Source organism: Neopsephotus bourkii, unplaced genomic scaffold (assembly GCF_033783945.1).
Source record: "Neopsephotus bourkii isolate Nb327-2 ecotype Australia unplaced genomic scaffold, CSIRO-AGI_Nbou_v1 NB_1600, whole genome shotgun sequence".
Taxonomy (NCBI): Eukaryota; Metazoa; Chordata; class Aves; order Psittaciformes; family Psittacidae; genus Neopsephotus; species Neopsephotus bourkii.
Genome location: NW_026902076.1, coordinates 4,360,680 through 4,373,091, shown reverse-complemented (window position 1 = coordinate 4,373,091; position 12,412 = coordinate 4,360,680). Strand labels below are relative to the sequence as shown.

At 42.8% G+C, this 12,412-nt stretch overlaps 1 protein-coding gene across 1 annotated transcript; it reads left to right on the top strand.

The window, feature by feature from the left end:
- Positions 1-4,103: 4,103 nt before the first annotated feature.
- ENPP5 (ectonucleotide pyrophosphatase/phosphodiesterase family member 5) lies at positions 4,104-10,600 on the top strand. Its single transcript, XM_061372278.1, has 3 exons — positions 4,104-5,013; positions 8,715-8,891; positions 10,188-10,600. Exons 1-3 carry the CDS (start codon positions 4,122-4,124, stop codon positions 10,550-10,552), a joined length of 1,434 nt encoding a protein of 477 aa, XP_061228262.1. The 5' UTR covers positions 4,104-4,121; the 3' UTR covers positions 10,553-10,600.
- Positions 10,601-12,412: the final 1,812 nt, after the last annotated feature.

Sequence of the window (12,412 nt, the reverse complement as noted above, 5' to 3'; positions counted from 1 at the left end):
GAGTGACGAGAGTCCAAAACTAAAGCTGAATGGTAAATGCGAATACTGTATTTCCTAGCTAATAACATTAACTATTAGTGTGACACAGCACCCTGCTGTTGAAGGGAATCTAGCCTGAGATTTCCGTACACAGGTGCAATTTTCATAGAACCACAGAATCACAGAATGGTTTGGGTTGGAAGGGTCCTTAAAACCTCACCCAGTGCCAATCCCCCTGCCATGGGCAGCAACACCTTCCACTAGACCAGGTTGCTCCAAGCCCCTGTGTCCAGCCTGGCCTTGAACACTGCCAGGGATGAGGCAGCCACAGCTTCTCTGGGCACCCTGTGCCCAGGGCCTCACCATCCTCACAGGGAAGAACTTCCTAAGGTACAATATAAATATACCTTCTTTCAGGTTAAAGCCATTCCCCCTTGTCCTGTCCCTGAAGGCACATGTCAGAAGTCCCTCCAGATTTCTTGTCAGCCTCTTTAGGCACTGGAAGCTGCTCTAAGGTCTCTCTGGAGTCTTCTCCAGGTTGAACAAGCCCAGCTCTCACAGCCTGTCTCCATAGTAGAGGTGCTCCAGCCCTCTGAGCATCTTTGTGGCCTCATGTGGACTGGCTCCAACAGCTCCGCATCCCTCTTGTGCTAGCAGCCCCAGAGCTGGATGCAGGACTGCAGGGGGGTCTCATGAGAAAGAAATTTATAATTGCTTTTCCCTGCTTATCCCTTTCTCCCAAGCTGCTGGTGTGGGTCATGAATCATATATGAGCTTCATGCTACAGATGTGGTCTAGTCAGTTTCTGTGTACACAAGCCACATCCACACAGCTTTTACCAATCACATCAGCAATATGTATTTCCAGTTTTGTACTGGTCTCCATCTTGTATCTGTAACAGAACAACAGTAATGAAAGGGGAAAAGTAAAGACAGAAAGAAAACAATTAGAAGAGCCTTGTCCCCTGCTATAGTTCTATGAGCTGAGGTGAAGGGGAGGAAGGTACCACACTTGCTTAAGGAATTTAGATACAATGATCAGACCTTGCCACTGCCCCAGGCTTGAGCATGTCCCTTCCTGCATAAGCCTGGCCAGCCCAGTGATCTCGAGCTCATGAAGCCAAGCTGTCCCTTCACACATAAAGGAGCCAGAGTCTTACTGGGTTACAGCCTGCACCCAGGTTATAGGTAACCCTTTTCTACCTACTTATTAAGGATCTGCATTGTTGGAGATGTGAAGCCTCCAGTCGGTTGCCACCAAGAAGAAAGCAGGTTCATCCTGTAAGGATGAGAAAAAACCCAACACCCCCTGAACCCCACGGGTTTTGTTCTCTTTGCGTTGTAATTCTTGTTTACACCAGCAGGACGTACAAGTTAGGCAGTGCCAGCTGTGAAGTGATCAATACAAAGCATGTTCCTATGCACCAGTAAAGTGATTTTGTACACAGCCACAGGGTAAGGTTTGTGTACATACACAAGGCATGGGCTTGTACCTGTTTATAGCACAGTCCCTCAGCTGTTAAAGGGGGGAAACCCAGCTTGGATTTTTAACCCTTCAGATTCTACTGAGATGAGGATAAAAAAACTAATTCTCCTTGATTGCAGGGCATGGCTATGGGGCTTGAACATGCTAACATCGAAAAAAATACCTGCCATAAAAAACCTGAGAGTTTAGAGGCTCAGAACACAAGAGAAGGGGAAAAGGCAGATACAAGAACACCTGCATCAATTCTCTTTAACTGAAGGAGTACTTGCAGACACCCAGAAAGCGAGCTTCGGCCCTTACCCTAACAGCCAGCTCAAAGCACGGCGAACCCGGCCCGGACCTTCTTCTCTATTTAATCCATGGCACGCACCACCCCCTTTACAACGCGCTCTCCTCAGACCGCCCAAGCGCCGTGACGTGCCGCAGCCTCATCCCGGTGAGGGGCTGGAGCCGGTCCTGCCCGTGCTCTGTCCGTGCTCCGCGGCTGCCGGCAGGTAATGGGGGGCCGCGGCTCTCTGCGGCCTGGTCTCTGGCGCGGGGCGGCGGGAGCTGGGGCAGCCCCCACCGAGGGCTCCGGCGCGGGGGGGCGGCTGGTTAGGCCGCGGGGGGGCTGCCCTGGGCCGAGGGGGCCTCTGGCGTGCACAGCGCGGGGTGCCTGAACCGGGCTGTGCTTCCCGGGGTTGGCCTGGCCGGGGGAAAGGAAGCCCCGCTGGTGCGGGCTGCTGTGGGGGGCACTGCCGGCCTGCTGGACGCGTCCCTGGTGCTAGTGTGGTAGCTCCCTGCTGCGGGCAGTCAGGTGCCTGCGTCCCACCAGAGCCCCTTCAGGACCTCAGGGCCGTGCTTTATAGTGCTGAGCCACCGAGAGACCTGGGTCAGTAGATGTGCTCAGGTGTGTCCAGGGAAGACCAGTATGGGATGGCCTTGAGGAAAAAGAAAACAAACAACATGATTATTCATTTTAAATACATAGTTATAAGGATCGGGATGTTGACATCAGTATTGTTAATGACTCTGTGATAATGAACTCTCTGAAATTCAGAAGGATGGACCTAATTTCCCTTGAGAGGACTTAAGTTCATATTTATCACTCCCAAGAAGGGGGAATTTATTAGTCAGCCCCGGGCTGCACTTAATTTGGCAGCTGGGGTTCAGGTGGACGCAGTGGTGGGTTCTCCCTTCCTTCAGATTCAGCCGAAAGAAATCCCACATGGGGTGGAGCGGAGCAATGCAGCCCCACAGGTCTGGGGTGTTTGCTGGAAGGGGGATTATGCCTCTGAAGTGTCAGTGCATTCTTAGCAGCACTGTAGGTCTGGATGTTAATTTTGGGAGATACACAAGGTCAGGGGGACATTTACACTGTTTTCCAAGTGTAAACGGAGTATTCCAGTGCTGTATATTGGGAGGAACCCTGGGAGCTGGACTAGGAAAATTCCCTATGGAAGATGTCTTGTGTTCTACCAGAATGACAAATCGTGTTCCATCACTGCAGCGGCATTCATATGCTTGTTACACTAGAACTTTTCATATAAAGTAGGATATTAATGTACTCTGGATATTAATGTGGATTTCCTGGTTACAGAAGCACCGTTTTCCAGCTGAATTTTAGTAGCAGAAGTTTTCCCATAGGCCAGTTTCTTACAGCTTTAAGTACAGAAAACACTTGAGAGATGTTGTATTTCTAGTGGCTCACTGAATGCAGTACCACTGAATCTTCCAGCCACCTCTTTGCAATCCATATGGGGACATAAGCGGTTACTTAGAACTTAAACTGTACACTGGCTTGTATGACTTGTGTACGTGCTTGTTGGTAAAGCTGTCTGTACACAAGAAGTGACCTTTGGTCGTAGTGGGTCAATAAGAGCTTGGTTTTGTAGCAAAGCTATAATCAGGTTAGAGATGTGATAAAATGTTGGGAAACTGACATTGCTGCTCTTTGTTTAACCTGATCTGACACCTTGTAGGGAGCACAACCTTTCAATGGATGTATGACTGTACCTGAAGTTCAAAGCTTGTTTTCTAGATTCCCCACTAGATTACTTGTACATTTAGTAATCCCACACCCAGTGTGGGGGCTTAGAAGCTATGATGATTTCGAGGTGGTTCCTTCTCCCTGATGGGAGCTGTGCAGGTGCAGGCTCCACCAGTTCCCGTGCATTTCCTTCTTCCATCCATTGCCCTGCAGGTATGTGGTCTGTGCCACGCTTGCGCTAATGCTTCATTGGCTTTTATGAGGGTTGTAAAGTTCTGGTGGAGACGGACCTTGTTATTCTCATGGTGAGAGCTGCCCCTGTTTACATCTTAACTCTTAACAAGCAGAAGTTTTCTCATAGGACAATTTCTTACAACTTGCATACAGAAAGTACTTAAGAGCTGGTCAGATTGCAAGAGCAGGAGTTCTGTGTATTAGGAGCAGGAAGGAAAAAGAAGAGGTTGAGCAGTGATTTTGGGTAAAGAAGTTGCTCTGCAAACTGAGTTTCGTCCAACAAATTGTAGTGTCTCACTTCCCATCTCTGAAATTGGGATATCAGTGTAACTGATAGGTACGAGGTCTTGTTCGGAGTGTCAGTAAGGCAAGCTGTATAAATGCAGAAGGAATATTTTAGCTGCTCATTCTTAAAACTAAGTTATGACTTTGATAAACAGGTTAATGCAAAGAAATGTTCTGTCTCTGTTCAACAGATGCCATGTTGCCTCCGAAGAAGGGACAAATACCTTCCGGGATAGCCATGAACTGTTTATGGAGAGTCCTGGCAATTTTCTTATCGTTTCTTCCAAGCACATTGTCTCTCCAGCCAGCCCAGGCTAAAGTGTTGCTGGTATCTTTTGATGGATTTCGGTGGGATTACATCTATAAAGCCCCAACTCCCAATTTTCATTATGCCATGGAGAATGGTGTTCATGTCAAACAGGTCACTAACGTGTTTATAACGAAAACGTATCCTAATCATTATACAATGGTGACTGGTCTCTATGCAGAAAGCCACGGTGTAGTTGCTAATGAGATGTATGATCCTATTCTGAATGAAACTTTCTCTTTGAGCAGAATGGCTGTCTATAACTCCAAGTTCTGGGAAGAAGCCACCCCAATATGGATAACAAACCAGAGGGAAGGACATAAAACTGGCGCAGCCATGTGGCCTGGGACAGATGTGAAAATACATGGAGTCTTTCCTACACATTATATGCACTACAACTATTTTGTTTCCTTTGAAGATAGAGTTGCTAGGCTTATTGACTGGTTTACATCAGAAGAACCCATAAACTTTGGTCTCCTGTACTGGGAACAGCCTGATGAGATGGGCCATATTCTGGGTCCAGAAAACCCACTTATGGGACCTGTAATTAGTGATATTGACAAAAAGCTGGGATATCTTCTGTCCGAGCTGAAGAAAGCCAAGCTATGGGATGTGGTAAATGTCATAATTACAAGCGATCATGGAATGTCAGAGTCTTCCTCAGAAAGGCTCATTGAGCTTGATCAGTATGTGAATAGAGAGCTCTATGAAGTCTTCGAGAATTCTCCTGTGGTAGCTATTTTGCCAAAAGAAGGTAGGAGTTACAGCAGTAAAATTATCTGAAGAAAATACTTGAATATGAAACCTTATAGACTCTGTTCCTTAACTGAAGTAACAGCAGCAGCCACTGATGCCAGTAGGACGTCAGCCTTGAACAAGGAGTACTTGCAGGATCACTCCTTTGTTCTTTTTGCTAGCTCTGTCAAAAGCCTGGATTAACTTTCTGAAATGAATTGTGAGCAATTTGTCTGTTGTTGACTAATATTGCCAAATATCCTTTAGTCCTTACAAAAAGTAAGCTAATCTAACAGCATTATTATGGATGAATGGTGTTCTAGATAGATAACAACCGAATGTCGCGTATCTTGCCATTCATCAAAATGATATGGCTAAGTCATAATGGAAGAATTAGATTTCTAACTCAAACAGTAAACTGAAACCAGATGGGGACCTGTGATAAAAAGAAAGCCTGTCTTGGCTGTTTGGTCAGCTGCCAGCTATTGTAGTTCAGTTTTTTCCCTGTCACTTTTAATAGACAGCCAGTTATGTTCATACCATTTTTATTGTCATCATAATGGGCAAGAACACTGTTGGAATTGAAACCTGAGCTCTGGTTGCTGTCATTGAAGTGTTGCTTAAGTGTCAGGTGTATGTTTAGGGTAGTGATGTAGGGGTGCTGCTCTTTAGTTGGATGATCAAAAGCTATAACTGGTGTGAATGTGTTAACCTGGAAAATTGTGGGTTTATGTGTGGGCAGCAGGGCTAATTTGGAAGTTGAGTTTTAAGGTGACCTTTTGAAAAGGTATGTTTTAAGATTCCTGTAACATCTGCATTACTAGCGGATAGCACTCTACTTAATACCCCAGCAGGGAGGATATTTTGCAGACCTAAGTGACCTTTAAATATGTAAACAAATGTCTCCTGGCATTTTTTAATTTTGAAGAATACTCCAGACTAAAAGGTTAGTACATCCAGACTGAGTCATTTGCTATCTGAGCACACTCAGGTTCTTGTATCTGGGTGCTGTTTCTGTCAGCGGTGATAGAAGAGCCGAGTTTGGGCGTCCCACCCTAATGGACACAAACAAGGTTGATCAGGATGTTCTCATTACTAAATAAAGGAGTTGTAAAAGTAAACCTTAGTGCTGAAACATCCCTAATGCAGTAAATGAGAACTTAAAAGATGCGTAACCTGATTCTCCTGCTAGATGCTGAAAAGAAATAGTATCTTTGCAGCAATTAGATGACAGAGTAGTAAAAAAGCCATTTCCTAAATAGCTTGGATTTGGTTTGGCTCAGAGGTTCAGGTATCTATTACACTACCAATAAACAAGAATTAGTTTTGAGGACGGTTGAAAGTCCTTCCTTTTGTGTTACCAGCTGTAATTTTTATTATAAACCATTTAGGTATGAAATAACAAGTACATAAGACTGATTCTTTGAGTTATTTGTCTTGCTTGTAAAACTTAGTGAGACATTGAGAAAAGGTTTCAACGCTTCAACATGCAGCAGTTTCTGCTACTTTAACTGTTTGGCTGCATATTTCTTCCCTGAGAGATGGATTAAAGCCATTATTTAACCGTGATGGTGTATTAGTGTGTGTGGAACTAAGCATGTGTTCATGAACATGGTACCTGTAACACAGCTGGTGATGCTGACCTCTTTTCTTGCATATAACATAATACATTAATTCAAAGAGTTAATTTAATGTAAAAATCATAGTTTGCTGTTATTTGGGGCTTCTCTCTGTTATCCCACATAGAAAAGTGGCATAACAAAATTAGTTTTGTTACTAATTTAGTACTAGAAATGCTAGATTTGAGTCCTTTTCCCTGTTGCTCTATCATATCTGGACTTCTGCTGTCTCTTCTTGACCTTTATTGTCAAGACTATTAAGTTTAGTGGTTCGTTCTTTTATGCCAGTTTGAGTTAAGTAACATTATGCATTAATCCATTTCCAGTTTTCCTTCAGAATCTCTATACTGGATCCTAGGAACTGAGAAGGAAAATGGAGTTTTCTTTAAAGTCATTAGTTTCCTCCTCCCAGACTGTTTTCCCCTGAGATACCTGCAAAACCCATGCACACTGTAAAAGGTATACTTCAGGAAACATCAGACAGGTCAAACTAAGCACTTGATCTGGTGGTCAAGACAACTGTTTCTTGGGATAGACACTCAGGGAAGAGCTCACTTGGAGAAACACCTGCTGCAGGATGTAGCTGTGAAGGCAGAACTAGACAGAAATAAGTTGTCAAAATGACAGGATGTTCTTAAAACTCCCCTTATCTGCTAAAAATGGCAGTGTTGGCCACAAAGGAAATGTAAAAATCTTCCAGCTGTGCTTCAGACTTCGTAGTGCTGAAACTGGCCTGCAGAGACTACTGTGAATTCTGCTGTCTGACTGACTTGCACATGTGTGTAGTAGCACAAAGTACTTAAATAAGTCATGGGGCTGAGTTACTTGGTGCCTAACAGAAGTCTATTATATACACTGAAGCCCTTAACAGGAATCTCTGCCAACATGGAGGTAGAATTGAAGAAACTTGCTCAGATGTAGATTGTTGAACTTGTCTGGATGTCCTGGTTCCTTCCTGCACGCTGATGGAGTTCAACATGTCCAGCTGCTTTCTGGCTGTTCAGTGACTTTTACTGGAAAGAAAAGCTCAGAAACTGGAAATAAAGAATTGTCACTGGAAAATGCTTATTTATTTGGTAGTGTTAGTACAGCTCTTGAGGTTTTACACTCCCTATGCATTAGATGACTAGGGAAGGGAGAATAGTAGAGCTAAGAATACAAGCAAATGTCTAGTGATGTTAGCTACTATTGAGTACACAGTTCTAGGCCAGAAGTGCCATTTCATGTGTCAGTCCAGCCTGTCCCTTTGTTTGTCCCCTGTTCCCTGCTTAGGCCTCTGAAATTTTTGTACAGCCCCTAATGCACTAGTGGTGTCTGAACTGTGACCTGAGGGCTTCTGTTGAAAGATTAATGCAAGCTAGTTGTGCTTATCCCTAAGCAATTAATTACTAATACTGTGATACGGGGTGCATAGCAATGAACTACCTCTCTTTCTAAATCAGCTAAACTTGTCATCAGAATGGTAGAAGATTGAAACTGGGAGTCAAATGGAGCCAGATATGTAGCTGTTTATTGGAGCGTCTTGTAGAAGAGAAATAGTTGGGTTCAGTCAGAAGTAAGTTTTCAGAGATGCCAGGAAACAAAGTGGTGCTCTCTGTGGCCTTTTAAAGGAAAGCAATTAACAACTGAACTGATTTAAAAAAAAGTGTCATTTGTCATCATAGCCAGCTGAGGGGAAGAATATGGCCTTAACGTGTGCATTACCTCATGAACAGGTTTAGGAGCTATCTTCTTGCTTACAAGCTTTGCATGGAGCTAGGAGGATCTGGTTTCTTTTCCCTGAGTGTTAATGGAATGCTTCTAACTCATTCTTGTGAGAAGCTTATGTTCTGGTAACTATGAAATGAGGGATTTTTTTGTAAATTAGCATGGCACTTACTACTTGGGAATAGGCTGTGAAGGCCAGTGCCAGCTGTGAGCTCACTGTGAGTGGTGCTCTGGATTTCTTACAGTAACCTTTGTGCACGTTTTAATCCGCTCATGTCTCTTACAGCTATAATTAACTGTGCATTTTGCCCTCTTATTCCAATTGTATTCAAACTACTGATGAGTTCAGTAAGCATACCACTATGTTTAAGTTTTGTCTTTTGTTTCTTTGAAGGCAAACTGGATGAAGTATATGAAGCTTTGGCCAATGCTCATCCCAACATGACCGTATATAAAAAGGAGCAGATTCCAGATAGATTACATTACAAACACAACAGTAGAATTCAGCCAATCTTAGCAGTGGCTGATAAAGGATGGGAAATTGTGTATAATAAGTTTGATATTATTCAACGTAAGTATTCTGTCTTTACAGTGTTTTGGTTATTTTAAGACTGGGATGGAAAACTCTGTCATTAACTGTGTGGAATTCAATTTCTTTTCCATGGGATGAGGGAGGGGGAACTGGACTTACCATTTCAAAGAATAAAACTTACTGAGATATGATCATTCACGTGTTTAGTGGCCACACACTTGAGGTCTTATTGTGAGATTTAGCAAACTGACAAGCATTTCCTGAGAGATTAAAAAGGAACTAAAAGTTGTAAGTGAACTTGCCAAGTAGAAGATGAATTGCTTTGTTTTATCAGGTACTGTTTATTTGCTGGAGAGGGGTTGCGTTGGAAATACAAGAATGCTTTCTGAAAGTCCTTATTTTCTGTGGATGTATTTGCTTACAGTAACCTTGTTCTATTGCTAGAAAGAGTCCTCAAATACTATGTTACTGTACAGCAGTGACTTTCATTTACCTTGTAGGCTAAGATGCATTCTAGGTGACCTGGAGGAAAAAATCCCCACTTTTCAGTTCCCCTCCTTGGGGTTTCACTTTTATTGTAGGTAGAATGGAGACAGTAAACTGTAGCTTTTGGTTAGCTATGAGGAAAAATAAAGGTGCCATATCGTCAGTTCTTAACTTTCTTAACTAGAAATGTTTTAAACTTTGCTGCTGGTTATGTAAGCTGAAGGGTGTTACCTGTAAGACAAGTAGTTCAGTTATTGATAGATGATGAGAGCACCCTTTTTTGCTTACAGGTGTATTTAAGTGTGCAGAGTTTTTAGTGCCCTGCAAGGAACGGGCACTGGAGACCAACTAGTGAGACTTGTAAACTTTTCCCTTGTTGATGAGTAGAACATGCACAAAACTGGACAAAGTGTCAAAGCAGCTACAGCCTAAGTTCTGTCAGCTACTAGCAGTCAGACAGTGTGTCTTTACATGGATTTCCCCTTCCTCCCTCTCTCCCCCCAAGAGATCTGGTACAATTGCAAAGTTGGAGCCTAAGGAAACTTGGGTGTAGCCCAGCATGCTATTGGCAGCACTGTCACTGCCCTGTGAGCCTGCCTTTTTTTAATTTCTCTTTCTTTCTTAAAAATAGTGTTTTCCGTTCTTTCTCCGAAGGCATTTTCTCTTTGTAGTTCTGAGACTTGGTATTTGCTGGGAGACATTTATGCTGTTTATCAAAATGATTCTTCAAAACTTGTGGAAGACTAAATGGCGTCTGTTGCTTTTCTGTGTTCTGTTAGTTTTAGCAAAAAGTTTAATGCTTGTTTTGCAGCTTCAGAATATTGACCTTTATCTGTCTTTCATTTCCAGCTGGTAATCATGGATATGATAACATGTTACCAGAAATGCATCCCATCTTTTTGGCATTTGGGCCTGCTTTCAGAAAGAATGCCACTAAAGAAGTAATGAATTCTACAGACCTGTATCCCTTGTTGTGCCATCTCCTTGGTATTAACCCCCTGCCACACAATGGCTCATTCAATGCTGTGAAAGACATACTTGCTGAAGAAGTTCCCTTTGGAGCAGACACCTATGCTACTGTTGTAGGAGTCTTTCTAGGCAGCTTTCTTGTTATGGTTTTTATTGCAGTTTTTGTTAAGCATTTTATCTTTATCCAGGCAAACACCATGCAAATGAAACATACTGAAGCTGCCCAGCCACTGTTGCAAGATTAGTAACGTGTGGTACTATTTCCTGTTCGATGCTTCATGTAAGCTTACACACACACAAAAAAAAAGTCACAAAAATGGATAGAGGTGGGTCAGCATAAATGCGTGGAGTAAAAGGAAATGGGTGCTGATCCATTGGTCCAATGGAGTGCATACATACCAGGTGTGCAGAGAAAGAGCATGTTTCTGTTTCAACCTACAACCACTTAATCTTTCAGGGGTTGAAAATACTCTTAGGGACACTGTATGTATGTAGACATGTAGACCTTGAACACCTGATTCTGACCTACTTTTAGGGAAATAACATCAGCTGAGGTGCACTTCACAGACTATTATGTGGTGATTTAATCCCCTTCCACCATCCCTTTCTTTTTTCCTTTGAGAAGTTCTTTTTAGTTTCTTGGATTCTAACAAGTCACTGAATGGGACTAGACTTCTTTGGGGTGTTTATTCCATGACCAAGGAAGCTTTTGCATGGATCACCATTGCAGCTAGCTTGGCAGAGTAAATACTGCAGAAAAGCAACATTATTATTAAGCTAGATCATGCACTGCTGAATGTCTTAAGTTTAGAGTTAGGCATATTTGTTAAAACTACTGTGTTAACTGTAACCACAGAATAAGAATCTGGATGGCATTGCCTTCAGCAGTCAGCATTAAACTGCTTGGTTTTTTCGTTTTGTTTTGGGGTTTTCTTCAGGTAAATATAGGTATTTATGATTTTAAGTATGTTTTGAGGTAAATGTAAGTCTTTCTTTTTCTATTGTTCCTTGTACACTGGACTAAGTTTTCTAGGAATTCCATGCAGTCAGCAGTTAAAAAGACATGTACAAGCACAACACTTTTATATCCAAATGGAGTCTTCCATGTTTCTGTGATGAGAGGGTTCCTTCAGAATAAGGCAGATGAATCAGGAAAGGAATGTACATGTGCAAGCTGTCTTCAGAGTGCTGTCAAGCTTGTCACTGGGTGACAGCATCTGATCTATTACTGGAGACTCTTCTCTGGTATGGGCTTTGCTTGCTGTCTCGTGTTTTATCTGACTGAATAAACCTTAGAGTTTGATAAATATGATTTAAGGAATATCTATATCTTAAATGTGAAAAAGCACACTTTAATATGAAAAAGAGGCATAAGACTGGGGTTTGTTCTTCCAGAGGAAAGTCTCTTGTCAAGGAAAATTACTTATTATGGGTCATCAAAACTATATGTTGCTCTGATAATTTTGCACGGAGCAATAGATCTTTTGCTATTGTAGCTGTGGGGGTTTTGATGAGCTAATTTAAATGGGAGGCGAGAAGCTGCTGACTAAGGTTTGCATGAAACCTTCATGGTTTGAAGTGAGAAAAGTTGTCTAGTTGTCTGACTTGTTTAGAAGCTGGTGGTTGTTTTTCCCCTCCCTATATGAGTTGACTATTTCTCTGCACTTTGCTTCTGACTACAGTGCCTGAAGGAGAAAGAAACTCTTTCAAAATTCACACAAACTGTGAGTCTGGTATTTCAAGTGTAATTTGTGGCTTTAGCCACAGCACACAGAAAAGGGCAAAGGGGGGGGACATCTTGGCCTTGGATGTGATCTGTCAAACTACTGGTGTGACTAACAGTGTAAAGCTGCAGGTGCAGGGTTGCTGGCAGACCTAGGAAGGAGCAACAAGCTGACTAACTGAAGTACAAAACTCATTTTGCTGAACTTAATTCCAGACCTACTGAATGCCACCTTGGTGAGTTCAAATGTGAGTGTACTCCTCACTGCCTCAGTGATGACTCTGCAGTGCCATGTCACGAACTGCCTGGTGCTCAGTGTGGCTGAAGTAACAACCTGTTGGATTCTTTTGTGATGACAGGGACACTTGCTTGGCATTAAGTG